The sequence below is a fragment of the Vipera ursinii genome (assembly GCF_947247035.1).
Source record: "Vipera ursinii genome assembly, chromosome: 1".
Taxonomy (NCBI): domain Eukaryota; kingdom Metazoa; phylum Chordata; class Lepidosauria; order Squamata; family Viperidae; genus Vipera; species Vipera ursinii.
The window spans coordinates 70,999,247-71,025,537 of NC_139512.1; the positions used below are offsets into that span (position 1 = coordinate 70,999,247).

Genomic DNA, 26,291 nt, shown 5'->3' on the forward strand with positions numbered 1-26,291 from the left:
GTTTAAATGGCACTAAAGACTTGAATGTACAGGTAATTCTTGACTTATGACCACAACTAAGCCCAGCATTTATGTTGTTAAGTGAGAAATTTGTTAAATGTGTTTTTGCCCTATTTTACGACTTTGATTGCCACATTTGTTATGTTAGTAACATGGTTGTTAAGTAAATCTGGATTCCCCGTTGACTTGCTTGTCAGAAGGTTGCAAAAAGGGGATCAGATGAGCCCGGGATGTGGCGACCGTCGTAAATACAAACCAGTTGTCAAGAAGCCGAATGTAAATCACGTGACCATGAGGGTGCTGTAACGGTCATAAGTGTGAAAAATAGTTGTAAGTCATTTCATTTGGTGCCATTATAATTTTGAATGCTAAATGAACTGTTGTAGTTGAGGACTGCCTGTATTGTCTAAGACTGGCAGAGCTGAGGCTGATAGTTGACCAATCTGGTGAGATCTAGGAAGAGTTGGTTTTTTTCCAACCGAGATATAACAAAGGAACTATTGATTGATGGAATTATACCTTCCTCTGAAGAGGTATTCAGCACAGTCCTTGTCAACTCGGTATTTCTGGCTGTTTTAATTGGAAAGAATGGGTAAGAGCCTCAGACTGAACAAGCTGAAACGTATCCTTTACAACTGAAAACACTAGGATCTTGTTTAACTGTACACGTTTTAATTAGTCTGGATCGATTCCCAGCCATTCAGCAAGATTGTCACCACAGGATTCTCTGAATAAATAATTACTAATCCTAGAAGTCATTGGCAGTATTGGCAAAGATTCACATTAGGCTCTTCCAGGTGCAGAAAAGGTTGAAGAGATTAATTATGTTATTCATATTAGCCCTGCTGATTATCCTTCAGTTTGCTTGCCTTTCGCTTGCTTAAGTTGTCAGAAGAGTCAGAGAACAAATTGCCAATAATTATTTTTCCTTGTTTTTATTATTTTAAAATGTTTTTATTGTTCTAATTGTAGTATTTTTTTTATTGTAAGCTGCCCAGAGTCGTTGATTGAGATGGGTGACTATAGAAATTGAATAAAATAAATAAATTATACAGCTGTATACAGTGGAAATTCAGGAACTGTTCTTACTTCTTTTCTTTAGAGATATTTGTTCTCCCCATTCTAATACGTAAGACTATATACTGCTATTCTACTTTTTTTAACTGGGTCAAATTAGATGTTGTAGAGATTTTTACAAATTAAAATATACTTGCTGTGGCCTGCCTCTACTTTTGATAGAATTGCAGAGACTGGAAGATTTGAACATTTACTCCATTTATTTTCTCAGCCAAAAATCATTCAAATGGTTGTCTGTTATGCAGAGCAAAAAATATTATTGCTCCATTTGGCAGAAAACTGTATGAGGGGATTTTCATTAGGGAAATCTACTATGCCACACTCCATGCAACATACAAAATTTACATGTTAAAAGTACAATCAGTTAACAAATGCTCATGGTGTCAAAGCAAGAACAGCCGATGTTTTTAATACAGGATGAAACAGACCAGGAGATTCATGACCGGTGTTTCACTTTTTTATTAGTAACATGTACAGTAACTAAGAACCACAAGCATTTTTTGCTATCGTGTTTCCCCATAAATAAGACCAGGTCTTATATTAATTTTTGCTCCAAAAGATGCATTAGGGCTTATTTTCCAGTTAGGGCTTATACTCGGGGAAATATGGTAATAAATGAATCCATCTTGCTGACAATCTTAGCTGGGGCTTATTTTGGGGGTGGGGCTTATATTACGAGCATCCTGAAAAATCATGCTAGGGCTAAGATGGCGGCGCCTGGAATGGCTGCGGCTGCATTGGCTCTTGAAGGCAAATAGTTTTGGAAGGGATAGTAAGGGCTATAGGCCACATGATCAGGAATATTTTAATGTGTTTGAGCAACATGGTGGAACTAAGGTAACATACGACATACGACTGACAATCTTTGCTGGCATGGTGAGTTTCTAGTTGTTTTGGAACTGTTGGTGAGACTGTTAAAAGTTGTTGGCACTGTTTGAATTTGTTCTACCGGCAGCAAGATCTGACTGCTGGCCCAGTGATGGATTCTACTGCAAATCAGGGCTGTTTCCAGAGGAGGCAGAGGAGGAGAGGACCTGGAGCTTATGGAGCGAAGGAACTGGATGAGGCTGTCGGCAGGCCCAGAGGAAGAGAGAGAGGCTTTTGGAGGAGTTGGTGGCGGTGGCAGCGTGCTCCAGGGGTGAAAAGAAGCAAGGCCTCTTTAAGGAAAAGGTGGAAGAGTCAGAATCAGAAAAAGGAAAGAAGGCGAGGTTGTCAAAATACAAGCGAATTTGAGGGCTAATCCACATGGAGCCCCATTTCCATCTGTCCTGTGTGCCATTGTTCACTCCCTAGAGACTAAAATGGACAATGTGAAGTTTGAGCGGGCCACGAACAAGAAGTATATATCGGAGGTGGTGACCCTTTGAGAGTTGTATGCAACGAAATTTCATTTTGATGTATGCCGATTGGTGTACATTCAAAGTGACAATAAAGTTATCATTATTATTATTTTCTGGTTGGGTCTTATTTTGGGGAAAACACAGTAATACACTTAAAATGAATTGCCTAGAGATCCTCCAACTGCATTGTGGAAGCATGCATCAAAAGACAGAAGACAACATTCCTCTCTGAACAATATTGAAGCTGTTATTTGCATAAATCCATTCAACTGAGTAAATTTTTTTACCAGGTAAATAAGTTTAGGGGTATGTTCAAATGAGCTAATTCATAAGCGTGGCTGACTGGGAAATACATCTGCTGGTTCTTGCTGCATCTTTTCTCTAAGTGATATGACAAAGAGTTTGATCCTGTGACTCTGGATGAGGTAGACAAGATCATGTGGAAGTTGAGCTCCACTACATCCTTATTGGACCCGTGCCCCTCCTGGCTGGTTTATGCGGCTCGGGATGGGACACGAGGCTGGATCCATGCAGTGATAACTGCTTCATTGAAAGAGGGCAGTTTCCCCACAGCCTTGAAAGAAGCGGTGGTGAGACCCCTCCTCAAAAAGCCTTCCCTGGACCCAGCTGTTTTAAACAACTTTTGCCCGGTCTCCAACATTCGCTTTCTTGCGAAGGTTGTTGAGAGTGTAGTGGCGCGTCAGCTTCCTCTGTTCCTTGAAGATACTGATTATCTAGACCCGTACCAATCGGGTTTCAGGCCCGGACACAGCACGGAGACGGCATTGGTCGCTCTGATGAATGATCTCTGGCGAGCTCGGGACAGGGGTTATTCCTCTGTCCTGGTCCTATTAGACCTCTCTGCAGCTTTTGATACCATCAACCATGGTATCTTACTGCGGCGTCTCAGGAGATTGGGAGTGGGAGGCACTGTTCTTCAGTGGTTCTCCTCCTACCTTCTGGAACGTTCACAGTGGGTGTTGGCAGGTGGGCAGAGATCGACCCCGAGACCTCTCATTTATGGAGTTCCTCAGGGGTCGGTCCTCTCACCTCTCCTGTTTAACATCTATATGAAGCTGCTAGGTGAGATCATCCGTGGTTTTGGAGTGGGATATCATCAGTATGCTGATGACACCCAGCTTTTCATCTAGACCCCAAACCACCCCAGTGATGCCCTCGACGTGATGTCCCGTTGCCTGGAAGCGGTCCGGGTCTGGATGGGGAGGAACAGGCTTCAACTCAACCCGGACAAGAATGAATGGCTGTACATACCGGCATGTCAGGAAATTCAGATTATTCCATCTCTTAATATTGGGGGCGAGTTATTACCCCCCATAGATAAGGCTCGCAATCTGGGTGTCCTCTTAGATTCACAGCTCTCCTTAGAAGATCATATAGGAGCTGTGACTAGAGGGGCCTTCGCCCAGGTTCGTCTGGTGCGCCAGTTGCGACCCTATCTGGACCTGGATGCCTTGCGTACAGTCACCCATGCACTTGTGACCTCTCGTCTAGACTACTGCAATGCTCTTTACATGGGGCTGCCCTTGAGAACCACTCAGAAGCTTCAGCTGGTACAGAGTGCAGCTGCATGAGTTCTTTTGGGGGTCTCCCGATACTCCCATATTACACCTCTGCTCCGTGAGCTGCACTGGCTTCCAGTTGCCTTCTGAGTGAAATTCAAGGTGCTGGTGATGACATACAAAGCCCTACATGGCATGGGTCCGGATTACCTACGGGAGCACCTAATGCCAGCGTCAACGTCCCTCCGTCCTGTACGTTCCCACAGAGAGGGCCTCCTCAGGGTACCACCGGTCAGAGAATGTCAGCTGGTGACCCCCAGGGGGAGAGCATTCTCTGTGGGTGCACCAATCCTTTGGAACCGCTTACCAGCTGAACTCCAGATGGCCCCCGACCTTCGCTCCTTCCGGCATGATCTAAAAACTTATCTATTCGAACAAGCCAGCCTGGCCTGATGGATTTGGGTTTTAAAATTATTTAACTAATGTATTCTTATTTTATTGCCCTGTACACCGCCCTGAGTCCTTCAGGAGAAGGGCGGTATATAAATCAAATAAATAAATAAATAAATAAAGTTTCTTGTATCATCTGTGAAATGGTTAGAGTGCTGTTCATCATAGGGCATTTTCATAAACAGCTCAAAAACAATGGGAACCAATAAAGTATAACTACTTTATAACTACAGATAATGCAAGAAGCTTAAATTTAGAGCTAGATATGAAGAAGCTTATAGACTTGAGTAAGCATTTCTGTCAAGAAACTATGCTTGTAGTTTCTCTTGTTTTTCAGGAATATACATAACAGTTTAAATGGTGGTAAAGTCAGCCTATCCATCTCAATGGTTCTTGAGCCATAGTTAATATTTTTTTAAAAAAGAATAAAACATAAAAGCAAAATGACAGATGGCTGGTGCTTCCTGACCTATCTAGAGATCAACAATAATCAAATTAAGGCTAGTCCTCCAAGATATAGAACTTTCTTGTATTAGAAATCAAAACTTTGTTTTACTTTTTAAGGCAATTTTACCTTCTATGTTTTGCATCTACAATATTTATCCAAGTTGTTCCATACTTTATTTAACGAACAATCCACATTTAAGGATTAAACTACTGTGCACAGTATATTGGCTCAGACATTTCTGTCCAGGTAGTATTAACATGAAGAGGAGAGAGGACAATGTATACATGACATTGGTTATCCCTCAGCCAACAGGTCTCTATTGAGGAATGGATTTTGAGGGATCCAAGTGATACCCAATTACTGTAAAGAGGAACCAAGTGGTTGTCCAGCCATGGTCCATCTGCCTGCCTGATGATCAATGGGGATGGGGCAACAATAGCAGAGAAATGGTGGCTGTCAGGCCCAAAGAACCAAAAACGATATGTGTAGTTATTTCTGAGTAGTTCTTTATTGTTGCTGGCCTACAGATAGAATCTTGCCAGACTAAAGCAACAATCTAAATAACTGCTAGATATACTCTGGGAATTGCTGGGGGTGGATGGGAGGTCTGATTTCTGCCCTGTTTCTGCATACCAGACATTCCAAGTTCCATTGTTTCTTTGCCCTCTGGTAAATAGCCCCTCCCTCCTCTAACTCCAGATTATATTCCATCACGGTGGCAGCAATAATTTTAGGGTGTCCTAAAATATTTTTAGGACGCGGTGGCTCAGTGGGTTGGGATGCTGAGCTTGTCAATAAGAAGGTCGGCAGTTTGGTGGGTCGAATCCCGAGTGCCGCATAGCAGAGTGAGCACCTGTTACTCGTCCCAGTTTCTGCCAACCTAGCAGTTTGAAAGCACGTAAAAATGCAAGTAGAAAAATAGGGACCACTACGGTGGGAAGGTAACAGTGTTCCGTGCGCCTTTGGCGTCTAGTCATGCCGGCCACATGACCACGGAGACGTCCTCGGACAAGCACTGGCTCTTCGGCTTTGAAACGGAGATGAGCACCGGCCCCTAGAGTCAGAAATGACTAGCACACATGTGCGGGGGAACCTTTACCTTTAAAATATTTTAGAGCATTTTTTAATAAAAGAAATAAGCTGCCAGATATTTGTAAATGATACTATGGCAGCTATCTTCTTTATTCTATCATCTTATTTTCCTAGGTTATTTAACATAAACAATTCCTGAGATGTTGGTTGATCCATGGAACTTTAGACTGATGGAACAGAGGAGTTTATAAGGCTGAATCTTATACCATTTACAGGGGGGGGGGGGAAAAGCTTTACTGAGGGAGTTATTTCCAAGTAAACTTGGATATAATTTCACTGTTAGGAGCTACACATACTTTATGGGTGGCTTCATGCAATATGCTAAATCTAAATCTGAGTTAACAAGATGTGGTTGCTTTATTCACATAACATAAGCTCCTCCTGATTAAACTGTGTAATATAATGGAATATACCATGCAACATGCCAAGACAATGTTTGATTCACCACCATCTGCTGAACCATAAATATCTACTGTACTCCCATTGGAGCCTAGTCTAGCATGTTGTTTGTATGCAGCCTATTAGATATACATAATATATACCATCTCATCACCATCATTTTAGCCATTGTCTATCCACTCCAGGGAGACGGCCTCTTCCACATGTTTCCAACCAATATAGTCCTGAGCTTTATATGGTAAATATATTCCATAAATACACCAAATATAAACCATTTACTGTATTTACAATTTTCTCCAAAGGAAAATAAGGTTGAAATCATCATTATTCATAACATAAGGAAAAAGGAAAAGCTTGCTGAAAAAGAATCCTGTAAGTGTGTTTGTGTGTTTGCATTCTAATATATTACATCAGGTTCTGTCTGGGCTGCAAAATTCCAGGTGATTCACAAGTTGGCAACAAAGTTCTTTTTGGTCAATTGTAAGTTTGCAGTCAAGATACGGCAACCTTAATTTTTCAGTTTGTAATGATGGGGAACTTTATAGTAGGTAGCCTTCCTTACCTTTGAACTATGTGTCAATCATACTTTCCTCAGGCTGATGCCTTGCAGGTGTATAGAATTACAACTGCCATCATCTTGATACTGATGGAAGTTGTAATTCAGTGCAAAGGTCATAGGGTTAGGGAAGGAGATCAGGAGATAGTACATAATAATGGTAATGCTCTAATAAAAGTTAGAACCCTAGAGGTAAAGGAGCAGTAAATTATATTTATTTCCATTGGGGTCATGCATCTCCTACATATTATTTATATTTTAAAATTTAAAGGAACTTGAATACTAGAGACTAGAGGAGAGTGCAAAAGTTGGCTTGAAACTCAACATAAAATTAAAATAAGATCATGGCATCTGGTCCCATCACCTCCTGGCAAATAAAAGGGGAAGAAATTGAAGCAGTGGCAGATTTTCTTTTCTTGGGCTTTAAGATCACTGCAGATGGTGAATGCAGCCATGAAATTAAGAGACGCTTGCTCCTTGGGAGGAAAACTATAGCAAACCTAGACAAGCATATTAAAAAGCAGAGACATCACCTTGCTGATAAAGGTCTGTATGGTCAAACTATGGTTTTCCCAGTAGTGAAATGTATGGCTGTGAGATATGGAAGGATGAGTGTCAAAGAATTGATGCTTTCGAATTGTGGAGAAGACTCTTAAGAAGTCCTTAAGAAGTCCTAAAAGAAATAAACCAAATGAGAAGAGAGTACTCATCAGAAAAGACTCTGATGCTGGGAAAGATTGAAGGCAAAAGGAGAAAGGGATGGCAGAGGATGAGATGGTTAGACAGTGTCATTGGCACAGTGGGCATGTGTTTGGGTGGACTCTGGGAGACGGGAGAAGAGGGGGCTGGCATGCTGTGGTCCATGGGGTTGCAAAGAGTTGGGCATGACTTAATGACTGAACAACAACAAAATGCTTTTCAATTGCTTGTACTGAGGAAACCAATTAAACTGATATTTCATTGCAGCTATTGTAACGTATTAGTTTTTGCCAGGATATCTGATCATCCAGTATGAGCTTTTCATCACTTGCCATTAGGTTACTTAAATGTAACTTTCTTTAGTTATAAATTGCTTCCAAGTGGAGACTCCAGGTGACAATTTGAATTTTAAACTGTAATCTAAGTTTTCACACTTCTCTCATCCTTTTTTAAATTTCATCCACAGAGAAAAACAGATTACAAACAATTCTAAACTCAGGCTTCTCAAGCCTTTTTTTTGGGGGGGGCGGGATAAATCTTGTATGCACATAGTCATACAACGTGCAGTGCAATCAAGCTAATTGCACATGCAAATTGTGCATATATATTTCTAGTGTGGACTTTAGTATGCACATAGTGTTACCAAAGAGAAGTGAGCTGTGTGAAATCAAATTTTAATATTTAATTTACATATTTATTTTGATTGATTGATTGATTGATTGATTGATTATATGCCGCCCTTCTCCCTAAGGACTCAGGGCGGCTCACAACAATAAAAACTAAAAAAAACCATGAAAATACAAAATTTAAAAAAGAATTAAACAGTAGATATGTTCAATACATAGTAATTTAACCCCATAAAACCAAATTTAAAACCATAGTCAGTCCAGGCCCGATTGTTGAAACATCCATGTCTTCAGGTCACGGTGAAAGGACCGAAGGTCGGGGGCCATCCACAGCTCTGGAGGCAGCTCATTCCAGAGGGTCGGCGTGCCCACAGAGAAGGCTCTCCCCCTAGAGGTCACCAGCTGGCATTGCTTAACTGACGGAACTCTGAGAAGGCCGACCCTGTGGGAGCAAACCAGGCGATGGGAGGTTGACAATGGCAGCAGTTGGTCTCGCAAATACCCCGGGCCTAAGCCATGTAGGGCTTAGGTAATACAGCTGTTGGTAATACATCCACAATGTGCTTTTTACTGAAGAAACCTATTCTCTGCATAGGGTACAGAAAACACAGCCAATCTTTTTATCATGCACTTCTGTGTTGAACAATGACTTGGAAAACAGGGTGGCCTTCTGCTTCTATCTTTCACTGAAGAAGCAGAAGCTAGTAATTAATTTCACCATACGTTGGGAATGTAAAAAACCCCAACCGTAAGCAAATTATTATGCTAGTAATTCTGTCTAGGGTCCATTTTAAAAGTAGACTCAAAGCTCTGATTTGTAGACTCTGCAGACTGATAAGAGAAGCCTGTTTTTTCCCATCTGATATTTTCCACTGTATGGACTGATTGGGAATATTAAGAGTTGAATTCTAGCTATCAGAGGATATGAAGTTGGAGAAAGCTGCATCAAGAAGCTGCCAATCATCAATAGACTCCATCAAATTAAAATTTCATGCAGGATACATAAATCCCACTTCTGAACTGTTGCTGAATGCAAAGTGAAACATTTGCACAAAACATGATTTCTACTTCAGCATTGATCTCCCTAAGCTCAGAGAACTCCAGCTAAAAGTATGTACAGTGAAGTGAGGCTGCTTTTATCAAAAGCAATCCTTATACCAAAAGTGCTAGCGGGACATAGGTAAGTAGTTCTATGTAATTCAGTTTTATTCTTCTTAATTTTTACCCAGGTCCATGGAAACTTTCCTAGCAAATTAAGAACAGTTGGTATCTTTGAGAATCACTTAGAGAAAGATGTGTATCACGTGAGTGTTTAGTAACAGAAACCTTACTTATATACTCCATAAACACTGCTATGAAGGTGGGGGGCAGCTTATGCTTTCTGACAGGATATTTTTGAGGACAGACGGCTTGAGAATAGAGGATCAAAATATGCTGATTTTAGAAAATTGATACCTAAGTCCTCAGATCTCAAACATGGCATGCATGGATGACAACGTGTCCATGAGATCTCTTTTATCAGCCACTAATTTCCTGACTTTCCTGATTTTTACTGGGTTTTTTTAAAAAAAATATTACATAAGCAAAAATGAGAAGCTGAAAGGCTGTGAAGTCCAGTCTCCAGTCTCTTCTTTGTCCCTCCCCCCCCAAAGAAAAAGCTTCTGGGCTTTAATGGAAGCTGTAAGCCTTCTTAGAAAATGAACATGGTACCGTAGATGTCTGATGTCCAGTGTTTTGCTTCAATTGCAAGTGAAGGAATGAGGAGCATACCGTGGAGAGCAAGCTGGAAAATGTGGTAGCGAGCATTCAGATAAATCTATATCTTATAAGCGGTGATGTCTTTTTGTGAGAGTGCCCATATTATGTTCCAAAATATACTCATATTATGCAACACCTTATGTTCCAAAATTCTAAACGCACTCATCAGCCCGAAAGGCTGGAGATTTCTGGCCTCTTTTGATTGTTAGGTTTCATAATTTAAACACATATTGAGAAGAGATGGAATTGCTGCCAGCAATGTACAGGCAGTTGGCTCACATAAGTCAAACATATAGCTAAGATTGTGCATTTCTCTAGATAAGCAACATTTCCAATTATTATAATACCTGTTTATATCTTTATTTGGAATATCTAAACAGGAAGCAAGTAGAAAACCTCAAGTGTTTCCAAAAATGTATGGCATGATGCAGTTGGTTTGTCTAGGAGCCATTTTAACATAGGTTAACATAGGAATTTACTACCATCAGATATGATTATGATTTTACGGGATTTTAAAAAGGGATTACAGAAATTCATAAAGATCAGGACTATCAACTACTTTTTTCTGATGGCTACTAGCATTTCCTTAATTACAGATATCAAACTTTAGATAACTGTTGTTGGGGAAAAAAAGAATATAGGGCTATTGTTGTGAATTTCCTGATTGTATCTGATCGGCCATCCTGGATAATAAGCTTCTAAATTGGGGTGGCTGGTCAACCCAACTATTAGAGTCATTCCCTAACAGTTCTACTAATCTCTTTAAGAATGACTATGTTGGTCAATATTGTATTATTAAGAAGCTGAATTATTATTCTGTTAAAACCTGTGAGATTATTTCAGTGTTGCATGATCTGACAGTAATTGAAAACAAATAAACAGTCATTTTGTGACTGTTTAGAAAAATAGTGATGGCATGCACACACGTATATTTAATCTTTTCTGTGAGGATCAAGGAATGATAGTCTCCTGTTTGTGGAAATCTGTGCCATCCATTAGTCTTTAGTGTGCCCTTAGATTTTTGATGTTTATATGATTGCAGTTACAGATTGGCCTAAAATTTCTCCCTGCAGAATTTGAAAATTATTGGTCCTTTCTTTGTCAAAGGCTATTTGTCCCTAAGGCAAGGGTCTGCAACCTTGACAACTTTAAGACTTGTGGACTTAAGCTCCCAGAATTCCTCAGCCAGCTGGCTGAAGAATTCTGGGAGCTGAAGTCCACAAGTCTTAAAGTTGTCAAGGTTGCAGACCCCTGCCCTAAGGATTATGAGCTATATTACACAATTGCTGCTGGCTGAAATCTTAATCTTGAGCCACACTTCACCAGATCTGGGCTCAAATATTTATATTCTGCAAAAGAACATTGTCTTCCAGCCTTAACTGCAGCACTGGAAATTCTAGTCACTGCGTACTGTGGGAGCAAAGAAACATGTCTGCTACCTCTCTTAAAAGTATTTGTCACTGAATCTTCCAGCAACATTCATATATTTTGACTAATTGAAAAGAGGGCTTGAGGTTTTGCCCCAGATTCTTGTTTGTAGTCTTAATATCTCATCTTTAGAAAGTCCGATCTAAATTAAAAAAGGAAATAAATGACCGGATTTTCAGAGAGGAAGGCATAAAGAATCTGTCATGTCTGAATCAATCAGTGTAATGCCTAGAAGATTTGTTATTTCATTCCAGTCTTCAACTATCCCAAGACTGCTTGACAGCGATTTGTGATTCAGATACTACAAAATAAGTTATCTCCTGTTTCCTTCACTTTGTCGCTCCTGTTTCTTTTCATTTGTATCATTATTTGTTCCTTTCTTCTTCTTTTGGTTGTCATTAAATAGTCTTATTTGGAAGGTTTTTTTATTTTTTTATTATTGATGTTAAATATCAGTAATCACTGATATTTAGGAAGAAGTGGTTTATGCAACCCAGTGAGAAAACTGCCCTTTTAAATATACCTGTTTACACTAATAATGTTCAAATGATTCCTGCAATGTACTTTATGTTACATTTTGGTTGGATTTTGGATATACTGTATTTCCAGTCTATTTTGTGCATGTAAACTATTTTGCTCTGTGTGCCTAAAGTTCCTCTAACAATGCTACTGAACATTACCCCAAATAGGAATGCCTGACCAGCCGAGCTTGCAAATAGATTGTTTAAATTCAGACTTCAGAAAATGATAGATAGACCTTGGCAATAGTGAGTATTAATAGGTTTTGTGTTTTGAGTCTGCTTCTCAAAACGGGAGATTGAATTCCTGAGAGGGAAGGAAGGAGTTTTCAAGGCAGCATAAATATTTTCTAGTCTCCTGCCTCACCCCAAACGACCCTTGCTAATTTTGCTATCTGTACTGATGGCTCAAAAATTAAAAATGGGGTATTTCTCCATATTGGCAATGTTAATGGAGCTGTCCATCCCTATTATTAACAGAGCAAGGCATTTGGAATATTATGAAAGGGCAACCCATAACATTTAATTTATTTATATTGCATTTAGACTATCAGCAAGAAGAACTTATAGGTAATTGGCCTCAAATGTCAAAATAGCTTGTTCAGCCACTGGACATGAGTTAGTTAGATGCCATTGACTTCCGATAATTACGGTACACAGGCAACTGCTTGCTTGAAATAAGTCTTTGACTCAGTCCTTCCATTTTATCTGTTGTCCTTCACTTCTTCCCTCAACTTTGCCAACTACAGGTAGTCCTCAGCTTACAGCAGTTCATTTAGTGACCATTTGAAGGTACAAAGGCACTGGGAAAAGTGATTTATGACCAATTTTCACACTTACGACCATTGCAGCATCCCCTTGGTCACATGATCAAAATTCAGATGCTTGGCAACTGACTCATATTTATGACGGTTGCAGTGCCTCTGGGTGATTTGATCACCTTTTCCAACCTTCTGACAAGCAAAATCAATGGGAAAGCCAGACTCACTTAACAGCCTTGTTACTTAACAACTGCAGTGATTCTCTTAATGATTGTGGGAAGAAAGATCGTAAGATAAGGCAAAACTCACTTAATATCAGAAATTTTGGGCTCAATTGTAGACGTAAGTCAAGGACTCCCTGTATAATCATTTTTTTTAGTCAGGGATGTTGAATGCTAGACACTGTTTTGTGTTCTAGCCTTGAAAGTTAGTTGCAGTTAGGTTTAATAGGTGCCTGAAGCACACTGAGCATTTGTTGTTATTGTTACACTGTATGGCTATCCTACATTTTACAAAATTTTCTAAAGCAACTTTTCCCAATTTAGATGCGTTGAACTACATCTCCCAGAATTGTGAACCAAAAATTTTGTAGTCCATCATATCTGGATTTCATATCAAGGGACATCACTCTAGTAAAATCTCATGTCCTTTTTAGAAAACCATTTTTCAATTCTGGGATTAAAATTAGCATATTCAAGCGAAACACTATTTGATATACAGATTTTAGGGTTTATTTCAAATCAGATTTATTTTTATTGCTGAGCTTTACTTCACTGTCTGGTTGTCAGTATTAGAGGCCATATGCTATACTGTTGTTTTGCCAATCTTCTCTGATGATGCCTTTCCATAAAAAAAGAAAAGAGAGTAGACTTGAGCCGCATTAGCTATGTCTTATTAGATTTTCAAATAAGATCTATGTCTTATTTGGTCATCAAGTGGAGACCCAGTTCTTCCCAGAAAATATAAACATCTTTTTGAAACCTTGGACCTGTGCTTGCTTTATTTGTTTGTTTGTTTATTATAAATATTTATGCCGTAGTCTCAATGATGTTAGAGCAACTGCAATGTTATGTGGGAATAAAGTTGGAAGACAGAAGGAAGAGCTGCAGACTAGGCAATAGTCAGATAAAGGGCAGCTGAGCCCATAGGAAGAATAGGTGTATGACTAATATCTCAAAAGGACCATCCCTAGTTTCTTGAACTGTAAAGGTGAGGGGAGAAACATCTACTTTCAGACCTTCAAGGTTCTGTTAACGTAACCTTACAGTAATGATAGAGCTATGTCTGTACTACTTTGCAAGGTTGACAGCTTGCAAAGTAGTACAAAACAACACAGTTCAAAACAAAACAAAAACTGGTTAAAATGCTAAATCTAGACCAGGGAAAGCTGAACCAGGGAAACCCAGATTCAACTTCGTATTCGGGCACTGAGTTCATTTGAGTGTCTTAGAAGGGAATCTTTCAATCTAGTGTCCCTGGTGATGGAGTTGCAATCAATCAATTAAAGTTAGTGTTGGTTGGCTTCACAACATTTTGGAGCTCTTTACTAGGAATTACTAGGGTTTTATTCTAATCAACATTCATAGGCTTATACCATAAACAAGTGCCAATTTATCATGTTATTGTTGTGACTCAGGGCCAGCCTGTGGGCCCGACAGCCGGGTCCGATGTATCGGAGGACTCAGATGTGGGGGAGGAGGGTAACGAACCGGCTGATGATGATTTGGAGACTTTGCAGAGTCCTCAGCCGGGAACCTCTTCTCAGCTGTGTGAGCCCGAGAGTGCGGAGGATGATGACCCACAGCTGGCCCTGTTCAAGGACGCCCGACGCAGGAGGCAGACGAGCAGGGACAAACAAAGGAAGGCTATGGGACTCCTCGGGAGGAGGCACAGGGAGACCACGCCCTGAGCTCTCTATAAAAGAAGTGTTTGGGGAGGGGCTAGTTGCTGAAAGCAACTTTTTCTTTGAGAAGTCAAGCTCTTGTATTTTTGTAACAGTGTAATTAAAACTTGGCAGAAGCCTTTTGATCTTGGACGCTTTCCAGACTCTTCCTTTGATTAGGGGTGCGAGAAGAGGGCTGGTTTAGAACAGTTTGCTTTCAGCCACCCACCCCTTAATACTACGATGGAGCAGCTTCTTGCCGAGAATGTCCAGCTCAACCAGCAACTCACCTTGCTGGCCACTCAGGTGGCACAACTGCAGGCTCAGGTACATGCTGCCCCCCCACCCAGGAGGAAATGTCAGATAGCTATGCCGGATAAATTCGCTGGTAATCCAGAACTGTTTCCTGCCTTCCTGGGACAATGCCAGCTTTATATCAGCGTGAAAGCAGCTGATTTCCCCACTGACCGAGATAAGGTGGGATACGTGTTGAGCCTTTTGTCGGGAGATGCAGCTCGTTGGGGCACGCCTCTGTTGGCACAGCCTAGCCCTTTGTTGGATAACTTTGGGGGGTTTTGTGACCATATGCGCCTCATGTACGAGGACCCGATTAAGGCACAGACGGCCACCCGACGCCTGAAAGCTTTGAGGCAGGGTCAGCGCCCTCTACAGGCCTATATCAGCGATTTCCGGCTGCTTAGCCAGGATTCCGCCTGGAATGAGGCTGCGCTCGTGGATGCCTTTCAGGATGGCTTGTCAGAGGAGATGTTGGATGAGCTGGCCCGCGTGGACATTCCCTCAGACCTGAATGGGCTGATCCATCTTTGTCTGCGGATCGATGCCCGGCTGCAGCAGCGTAAGAGTCGCCGTGCCACCCCACAGACCCCTGCCGCCCCTGTTGTGCGTGAGCCCCCGGTCCAGAGGGAGGAGCCAATGGAGCTGGGTGCCGCCAGGTCCCGTCTATCGGTGACGGAAATGGACAGACGACGATCGGAGGGGTTGTGTTTTTACTGTGGGGACCCTGGACATTTGGCTGCTTCTTGCCCAAAGAAGCGTCAGCGGGCGTCAGTGACCAAGCCTGCCCCGAGAAAGTCCCCTGCTTTGTTATCGGGAAACGGCCCGAGCCCGATCTAGACGGTGTGAAAGATCGGGCGACCCACAACATCCACACCGAGCGACGCCGTTCCGACGGTGCCTGTGAACCTCCACGGCATTTGATTTTGGAGGCACGTCTGATCCTCCCTGGCAAGTCAGAGGGGATTCCAGTCCATGCCTTAATTGACTCTGGGGCTACCACTAACTTTATGGATTCGGCCTTTGTGGCCAAATGGGCTGTTCCCCAGTGTCCAGTGGATCCGCCCATGCTTGTGGAGACCATCGATGGTCGAGTGCTCCTGTCCGGGCCTATCACGGCCGCCACGCAACCCGTGTGTATGGCCATCAGTACCCATGTGGAGGCCATTCAGTTCTACGTCACTTCGGATCTGCACTTCCCCGTGGTCTTGGGACTGGCGTGGCTCCGGGCGCATGATCCACAGATCTATTGGTCTCAGAACTTGGTCACCTTCCCAAGTTTGCAGTGCGTGGACCACACCCGCCATATCTGTGCCGGCCAGGTGGAGGGTTCCTCAGGGGTTTCCTTGCCTCCCGAACTGTCCGACTTTGCTGACGTGTTCAGCGAGTCAGAGGCGGACCAATTACCCCCGCACAGGCCCTACGACTGCTCCATTGACCTAGTCCCTGATGCGCCTCTCCCAGTGGGGCGTTTGTACTCCATGTCGGAGCCCGAGTTGGCTGCATTGCGGGACTTCCTGACGAAGAACTTGGCTCGTGGTTTCATCCGGCCCTCGTCCTCGCCAGTGTCTGCGCCCGTGCTCTTCGTCAAAAAGAAGTCGGGCGAGTTACGGCTTTGCTGTGACTACCGGAAACTCAACGCTATCACGGTGCGTAACCGCTACCCGCTGCCCCTCATCCCCGAGCTCTTGGACCGACTCCGGGAGGCTAAGATCTTCACGAAACTGGACCTGCGTGGAGCTTACAACCTCGTCAGGGTTCGGCCGGGTGATGAGTGGAAGACGGCGTTTGGTACTCGCTATGGACATTTCGAGTACACGGTGATGCCGTTTGGCCTGACCAACGCCCCCGCTGTGTTTCAGCATTTTATGAATGACGTCTTTCGGGATCTGTTGGACCAGTTTGTTGTGATTTACCTGGACGACATCCTGATTTACTCCCCGTCGCGTGAAGCGCATCATCAGCATCTCCGTCAGGTCCTGCAGCGCCTCCGGAATCATCGGCTGTTTGCCAAGTTGGAGAAGTGCCAGTTCTACCAGGTGACCATTGATTTCCTGGGTCACCGCATTTCTCCTGAGGGCATCGCCATGGAACCGAGTAAAGTTGAGTCATTGCAGAGTTGGCAACCCCCGCGTCGCGTGAAGGATATTCAGCGACTTCTTGGATTTGCCAACTACTATCGGACATTCATCCCTGGCTTTGCTGCCTTGACAGCCCCCCTCACCCGGCTCCTGCAGAAGAAGACTCGGTTCCAGTGGAACGCCCCCGAACAACAGGCGTTCCAAGCTCTGAAGGACGCCTTCATGAAGGAGCCCATCTTGAAGCATCCTGACCCGCAACGGCCATTTGTCGTGGAGGCGGACGCCTCCGACATTGCCATTGGGGCCGTGTTACTTCAGGCAGCGACGCCCAACGGTACCCTTTTCCCTTGCGCGTATCACTCACGGAAATTGAATCCCTCGGAGCGCAACTATACCATCTGGGAGAAGGAGCTGCTGGCCATCAAGGCGGCGTTCGAGGCTTGGAGGCATCATCTGGAGGGGGCGCGGCATCAAATCGAGGTCCGGACGGACCACAAGAATCTGGAAAGCCTGCAGACCGCTCGGAATTTGAACCAACGCCAGATCCGGTGGTCCCTCTTCTTTGCGAGGTTTGACTTCCGGGTGCGGTACATACCAAGCGGGCACAACCAGAGAGCGGATGCTCTGTCCAGGAAGCCCGAGTACACCCGAGTGGAAGACAAGCTTCCGCCCAGGACCGTGATCCCCGTCGAGTCTTTTGCCGCGGTGCGGGAGCCGGTGGATATACGGGCTCGGATCCGGGAGGCGCAGCAGCAGGAGGCGTGGGTGGCTCAGCGGAAGGAAGAGGTGGGGCCAGATTCGCCTTGGTCGGTCACGGATGGACTCCTGTATTATCGTGACCGGCTCTATGTTCCAGGAGGGCCACTCAGGGGACTCGTCCTCAGCCAATGTCATGATAACCCGGCTGCGGGGCATTTTGGCCTGTTCAAGACTCTGAACCTGGTCTCCCGTACATTCTGGTGGCCCCGAGTCCGACACGATGTCCAGTCTTATGTCACCTCCTGCGTCCCATGCAGGCAGGCCAAGTCAGCGACAGGGGCCCCGCCTGGTTTACTGCAGCCTTTGCCAACGCCCAAGAGACCCTGGGGGGCTGTGTCCATGGACTTTCTGACGGATCTACCCCCATCCTCCGGCTTCACGACAGTGTTTGTGGTGGTGGACATGTTGACCAAGATGGCGCACTTCATCCCCTGTCGCGGCTTACCGTCAGCTCGCGCCACTAGTCGCATGTTCATCCAACAGGTGTTCCGGCTGCACGGCCTTCCCGATAGAGTCGTCTCCGATAGGGGGGCCCAGTTTACAGCCCGCTTCTGGCAGGAGTTGATGCGGGCGTTGGACATTAAGGTTTGCCTCTCGTCCGCGCATCATCCTCAGACCGACGGGGGTACCGAGAAGGTCATCGGCATTTTGGAGCAGTATCTGCGCTGCTACGTTAACCTGCAGCAGGACAATTGGGTGGACTATTTGGCCATAGCCGAGTTTGCCTTTAACAACTCGCAGCACACCTCCACGCAGATGACACCGTTCTTGGCCAATGTGGGTTATCACCCTCGGTTTTTCCCCCTTTCTCCCGTGGACTCACCGGAGCCGGCAGCGAACGAATTCATGGCGGAGTTACAGGCGATCCATCGGTTGGTGCGACGGCAGCTGGAGAAGGCCAAGGCCGACTACAAGAGGTTCGCCGATCGGTCGAGAAGGGATACGCCTCCATTATCGGTGGGGGATCGGGTCTGGCTGTCCACCAGGAACCTACCATCCACTCGGCCGGCGAGGAAGCTGGACCACCGTTACCTTGGACCGTTCCCAGTCGAGGCCGTCATCAACCCGGTCGCCTATCGTTTAACTCTGCCACGTTCCCTGCGCGTGCACCCCGTCTTCCATCGGTCCTTGTTGGTCCCCGAACAACCGGCTTGTCCACTTCGCCAAGCGGAACCTCCCCCATCAGGACCTCGTGATGGCGACAGCACCCCCGAGTACGAGGTCGCCAGCATCAGGGATTCCCGCTGGCTGAAAGGTCGCTTCCAGTACCTGATCGAGTGGAAAGGGTACGGGCCGGAGGACTTCACATGGGAAGACGCGACCGCCGTTCATGCCCCTGCGTTGGTGACTGCTTTTCACGAACAGTTCCCATCCCGACCGCATCCGGATCGGCAGACCCGGGGGAAGGGCCCTGCGGTGCGGGATAGTGTTGTGACTCAGGGCCAGCCTGTGGGCCCGACAGCCGGGTCCGATGTATCGGAGGACTCAGATGTGGGGGAGGAGGGTAACGAACCGGCTGATGATGATTTGGAGACTTTGCAGAGTCCTCAGCCGGGAACCTCTTCTCAGCTGTGTGAGCCCGAGAGTGCGGAGGATGATGACCCACAGCTGGCCCTGTTCAAGGACGCCCGACGCAGGAGGCAGACGAGCAGGGACAAACAAAGGAAGGCTATGGGACTCCTCGGGAGGAGGCACAGGGAGACCACGCCCTGAGCTCTCTATAAAAGAAGTGTTTGGGGAGGGGCTAGTTGCTGAAAGCAACTTTTTCTTTGAGAAGTCAAGCTCTTGTATTTTTGTAACAGTGTAATTAAAACTTGGCAGAAGCCTTTTGATCTTGGACGCTTTCCAGACTCTTCCTTTGATTAGGGGTGCGAGAAGAGGGCTGGTTTAGAACAGTTATCTTGCTTCAGGGCAAAACTGGAATGTCTGGTGTGATTCTTTGATAATAATTCTGTTGCTGTCAGGATACTGACCATGTCTAAGCTTAATAACAATGTTAGTTATTCTGTGCTCAGAACAGAGCATTTCCCCCTATTTGGCTGATAAGCAAATAATTCAATTTTGCATGCTCCATGTAAAATGAACCAAATATGATTACCGTACAAAAGCTAACAAAACTACAGGTAGTCCTTGACTTATGACCACAATTCAGCCTAACATTTTTGTTGCTAAACAAGATAATAATAATAATAATAATAATAATAATAATAATAATAATAATAATAATAATAATAATAATAATAATTTTATTTATATACCGCCCTTCTCCCGAAGGACTCAGGGCGGTGAACAGGGCAAGAATAAAAAATACAAAGTTACAAAAGTTAAAAAAGAATTAAATATATGCCCACTAAAAACAGTAAATACAAATATTAAAATAACAATAAAAACCCCCACCAATCCCCCATCAGGCCAGGCCGGCCTGATAATTGTTAAATAATTAAATATTTAAATAGTTAAATAATTGTTAAATGAGTTTTGCCCCATTTATGACCTTTCTTGTTAGGTGAATCACTGCAGTAGTCAAGTGAATCTGGCTTGCCCAATGACTTTGCTTGTCAGAAGATCACAAAAGGTGCCAAGCTTCTGAATTTTGATCACATGACCATGGGGATGCTGCAACAGTCATAAGTGTGTAAAACGTTCCTAAGTCATCTTTTTCAGCGCTGTTGTAACTTTGAACGGTCACTAAATGAACTGTTGTAAGTCAATGACTACCTGTAGTTGTGAATAACAGAACATATAAATACATGGAATGTTAGTGCTTCCTTTTATTTCACTCTCATGGTTTTAATCTCTTTGTTTCAGATTCTTAACCTGAACAGAAGACCTTTACACCTGTGCTGTGGATGTTAAGCCTTATGTATGGCGCGGTTAAAGTTACAACCTGTCACCTCAGCCTTCCTCCGGTTTGGGCTCTTTACTTTTATCCTGTTTTTACATGGTCTACAAGTAGATGCTGGCACAGGGACAGATTCACCAAGCATAGGACATAACACCACATGCTCAGGTTCTTCTGAGTGCAAAGAGGGTGTTATCTTGCCAATATGGTATCCAGAAAACCCATCTTTGGGGGACAAAATTGCCAGAGTTATTGTTTATTTTGTGGCACTCATATATATGTTTCTTGGAGTTTCTATCATTGCTGACCGTTTCATGGCCTCCATAGAGGTCATTACATCACAGGAAAAAGAGATTACAGTTAGGAAACCCAATGGAGAAGCCATCACGACCACCATCCGAATATGGAATGAAACTGTTTCCAATTTGACCCTCATGGCTCTTGGTTCCTCTGCCCCTGAGATCCTTTTGTCACTGATAGAGGTATGTGGACATGGATTCATTGCTGGTGAGCTGGGCCCTTCTACCATTGTTGGGAGTGCAGCTTTCAATATGTTTATCATCATAGCCATCTGTGTCTATGTCATTCCTGATGGGGAGACGAGGAAGATAAAACATTTGAGAGTTTTCTTTGTTACAGCTGCATGGAGCATCTTTGCCTATATCTGGTTATACATGATCCTTGCGGTCTTCTCTCCAGGTGTGGTTCAGGTATGGGAAGGCTTGCTCACTCTGTTTTTCTTCCCTGTTTGTGTCATCCTGGCTTGGATTGCAGACAGAAGGCTGTTTCTCTATAAATATATGCACAAAAAGTACCGTACTGACAAACACAGGGGTATTATCATTGAAACAGAAGGGGATCACCCCAAAGGGATTGAAATGGATGGTAAGATGATGAACTCCCATTTTTTAGATGGAAACCTAGTGCCTATGGAGGGGAAAGAGGTGGATGAGTCTCGCAAAGAGATGATCCGGATCCTCAAGGACCTGAAACAAAAGCACCCAGAAAAAGACTTAGATCAGCTGGTAGAAATGGCCAACTACTATGCTTTATCCCACCAGCAAAAAAGCAGAGCATTCTATCGGATTCAGGCTACCAGGATGATGACTGGAGCAGGAAATATTCTCAAAAAGCATGCAGCTGAGCAAGCCAAGAGGAGTACTAGCTTGCATGAAGTACGGCCAGAGGAGCCAGAAGAATTCATCTCCAAAATTTATTTTGATCCTTGTTCCTATCAATGTCTTGAGAACTGTGGTGCTGTCCTCCTAACTGTTGTCCGGAAAGGAGGTGATGTTTCCAAGACCATATATGTGGATTACAAAACAGAAGATGGCTCTGCTAATGCTGGGGCTGACTATGAATTTACAGAGGGGACAGTTGTTTTGAAGTCTGGGGAGACCCAGAAAGAGTTCTCCATAGGGATCATTGATGATGATATCTTTGAAGAGGATGAACACTTTTTTGTGCGTCTTAGCAACCTACGGGTGATTGATGCAGAGGAACCTCCTGAAGTCAACAAACTGCCATATCCCAAGGCCATACTGATCTCGCCTTGTGTGGCTACTGTGACTATCTTAGATGACGACCATGCGGGCATCTTCACTTTCGAGTGTGGTGTGATACATATCAGTGAGAGCATTGGGGTGATGGAAGTGAAAGTTCTTAGAACATCCGGTGCCCGGGGTACAGTCATAGTCCCCTTTAGAACAGTTGAAGGAACAGCAAAAGGAGGAGGAGAGGATTTTGAAGACAGTTATGGAGAACTGGAATTCAAGAATGATGAAACTGTGTAAGTAACCAATTTTCATTATTTTAATAGTCATTTATATTTAACCCTACAATTTTCATCCATCGCAGGTAAACATGGGCAACGTGGACTGTCCTCTCATCTCCTCTAGTTTCCATACTTACCTCCTCTACATAAGAACCTTGTAGCAGGATCTAGTTCCTCTTCTTTCTAAGAGATGAATTAATGGATACATAGAAGCTTTTTGATGGCCTAAATAGCTTAACAGTTGCCTAATATGTATTTTAAAGAATCTGTTAAGATTCAATACTAAAACACTTCAGAACCTAAGCCAATAGAATCTTGATCAAGTTAGCTCCATGTAATCAATGGATTGAATTATCCTTGGCCATCAAAACCTTACATTACCAAACTAATCTAGGATTCCCCGATTTGTTGCCTTCCAGATATGCTAGATTTCTTTTCCTATGAATTATACTGACTGGGAATTAGGAAATTTAAAATCCAACACATCCAGAGGGCATCTGGTTGGGGAAGGCTGCTCTCAGTTAGCTATTCTTTTCATGAACCAAATCAATAATTTCTTTTTTTAAGAAAAAACAGTAATAGTTCCATACTGTTGATTACTTAGAGAACAAACTTTCGATCAGTTTTCAAAAATGGACTCAAATAATTTTCATATAGTAAATTAGTTTTTTTATTACAATGGGATTCTATATTACTAAGTAATGATACATTATACTGTATTACAATATTAATGTCTGACATAGCAGATCCTGTTAACAAATTCCTCCATTAGTGAAGTCTGCTTGGACATTAATTACAAACATTCACTTGACAGAATTTGGTCACATGCTCCTATTCTATTGCCACTTTCTTTTGATTCAAAGGATTTTTTATTTAAATGTTGAAGAGGAAAGAATTAATATGCCTCCAATGTAATCATCTCTTTCAGGAAAGCCTTAATAATAGTCTATATCCTCCGTATATCTCTACAGTCTATTCTAGTTGACGTCTCTGTGAGATACTGTTATGGAATGCATGCAAATTAGCATCCTGTCCTCACCTTGCTCAGGAAAAAGCAGATACTTCAGTGATTTTACATGATAAAGGCATCACTAGTAAAGTAGGACATTATATCTGCCTTTAATCTCAGAGAACTCATGCCAGTTACCGTGGAATGACCACACCGAGCTAAACTGATTAACATTGTGACTTGATTTCCTATGCTCTGGTAAGCAAATGCACTTCCTACGCTCTGGTAAGCACAGGTCTTAAGCACTATAGAAACAATAACGTGGCATTTTAAAAAATCTGTGCCTGCCCACTGACATCATAGCAAATTACATCACACATGCTCACTGCATTTTCATGGTTAATTACCTAAACTACCCGACCCTAATTTTTTGTTCCTTCAGGGGGAGATTCTGCATGTTGTGCTACATCAGATGTGTCAAATAGTCACTGGTTTGTCACAGAAACACCAGATTATTCAGACCAAGGAGTTCTGCTTGCAAGTGGTTTTCACATAATGATTCATTACTCTTTGCCATATTGATTAAGCTTCTACTGATGTTCAGCTCGTTCACAAGAGGATTTAAAGGTACCTGGACATAAGGTGTGGGTCTCAAGGTCTGGACTCTAAGCTGCTGTCCACCCTTGGTATTTCATATATGATCAAAAAGTAAGAGAGCTTCTGTTTGAATGTAGTTAGGTTCTTGGCTGAGCTGAGGTTTCTTAGTTGTGTTCAAGCAAACCTGAATAGAAGTCCTTTAAACCATTATGCTGAGCTAAGAGATGGTGGATTTTTTTGTGCACACCCACATACTCACAATGAACATCCACAAGGTGTATCATGTTAGTACTTTCACATCCCAAGTTCTACAAAAGATTTATCAGGGAATAGATTTTGGCCTCCTTGGGGATATGTTATATACTGTAAGCACCAGTTCTTCACAAGCCGTTGACCAGAGATGATTGCAGTGGACGCATTTTCTTAACCTATAAGTGGCAACAGGAGGGGGGGAATCTCATTAAAATACTGAAAGAGATAAAACAATTTTTTGATTCTTTAAAATATAATTCCCTGGGAGGAATACCAGAAAAAAAATCTGAAGCAAAATTTTGAAGGAAGCTGATCCTGCCACAGTTCTTACTTATTGCTTCTGTAACTCTAGTATGGTCAAAGTTTCCTCACCTACATTTGGGCTGGAAAAATGCACTGTGGGCATATAGCTGGTCAAGGTGATTTTCTTGAAAAACATTGTGATTTCATTGGTAATCTAATGTTTACAAATTACTGCTTAATCATGCAGGTAATATACATTCCATGTTCACTTGCTTTCCTTACAGAGCTGACAATCTGCAGTTCTTTTGCATGTTTTCAGCTTCACCTCTGTAAGTTCTCTCTTTGATTCTGTAAGTATTTTGGGAATATAAATACAATAAAACAAACTGAATTGTAAACACACAGAGGGATTCACAAATTACTTCAAAAGCTCTGTGCATAGAAAGAGATTTCAGTTTGCCACTAGAAAAGGCAGCGCATTGGTGTCAGCTAAGGGTGTTCTAAATTTGGGATGCCACCAGTGAGAAGACCATTTGCAAATGGTAATTGGATCAGCTGTGATCATAGACTGGCAGCCATCATTTCATCAATCTTCTTACAGGTTAGGAGCCTGGAAAAATTCCCACTATCTAAATTCTGCTGATGACCCTTGAGCCTCCTATCTATGGCAGGCAGGTATAGTTATTATTTAGTATCCATATATATATATATATATATATATATATATATATATATATATATATATATATATATATATATATATATATATATATATATATATATATAATTCGGGTTTTTTCCCCGCGTAAAACTGAAGGTGTAGGAGCAACATTTCGACGGAATTCCATCCGTCATCCTCAGGCTGGTGGCTTCAGCTTCTCCCAGAAGAAGGAAGCTGAAGCCACCAGATATATATATGTATATATATATATGTGTATATGTATGTATGTATATATATATATATATATATATATATATATATATATATATATATATATATATATATATATATATATATATGTCAAATGCTTAACTATTTAGATTACCTTGCTACCTTTCCTGTGTCAGCCTAACCTGAAGGCCATCGACAGGCAGTAGTCACACTGGTGACAGCTCATATTTGTGTAAATTTTAAATTTATATATTTAAATATATATATTAGGTACCCTAAAGCCTTCTTTCCAATGAGCCTGCCTCCCATTAATATGTACTTCAGACCTTCACTCAAATATTTTACCCACTGGAAGTTGTTGTTTTTTCCCCTGTTCTTTTTTACTTGAGTTTCCAACAGCAATTTTCAATCCCCCTTTGCTGCCACTGAGACTCAGCACAAGAGTAATTCATGTTTGTGTTCTCAAGGCTTTAATAGGAACGGCAGCAAAATCAAGCCCATGGTCTTTGGAAGGGTTTTGTTTCTTTTTGTTTTTAATCATCTAATGTTCTAAGAGCTGGTTCTTTTAATACTTAGTAGTGCAACACTGGCTGGTATGTGCAGTTGCAATCCTTTAAAATCTATCAAGTAAGTTTCATTTATTTTAGTGCATATTTTTAAAATTCAAGGGACTTTGGAGCACATATATCTCTAACCTTTTTAACCTGGGTTTTAAAAAATCTTAATAACTGAATCGGGGAAAAGAAACCTGGAGTGGATCTATTCGGGTTATTTCCTCTTTCTTTTCCTTCATCTCCTTTACAAATAGACCTCACCTGAATCCTTGACATCTTTCACCACCTCTGTATATTTATTTTTTACCTGAGCCTGCCCTTACTCACAGGTTACTCATTCTTTTTTTTTTATTGAAAAGTTTTAAAATACAATTTTCCTTTGAAAAACCCCCCTTCCCCCTCCCTCCTCCCCTCCCTACCTCCCCCCTATCTCCCCCCCTCCCCCTCTCCCTCCTCCCTCCCCTGCCTCCCACCCCTCTACTTCCCCTCCTCCCCCCCTC

General features: G+C 42.9%; 1 protein-coding gene across 2 annotated transcripts in view; it reads left to right on the forward strand.

The window, feature by feature from the left end:
• The window catches only part of SLC8A3 (solute carrier family 8 member A3), a 236,412-nt gene that overhangs the window by 39,364 nt on the left and 170,757 nt on the right, over window positions 1-26,291 (forward strand). For both annotated transcript variants that reach the window (XM_083348501.1, XM_083348500.1), the window contains exon 2: window positions 20,497-22,319. In XM_083348501.1, the coding sequence (XP_083204627.1) occupies window positions 20,554-22,319 (1,766 nt within the window). In that variant the 5' untranslated portion in view covers window positions 20,497-20,553. The remainder of the gene's footprint in view (window positions 1-20,496; window positions 22,320-26,291) is intronic.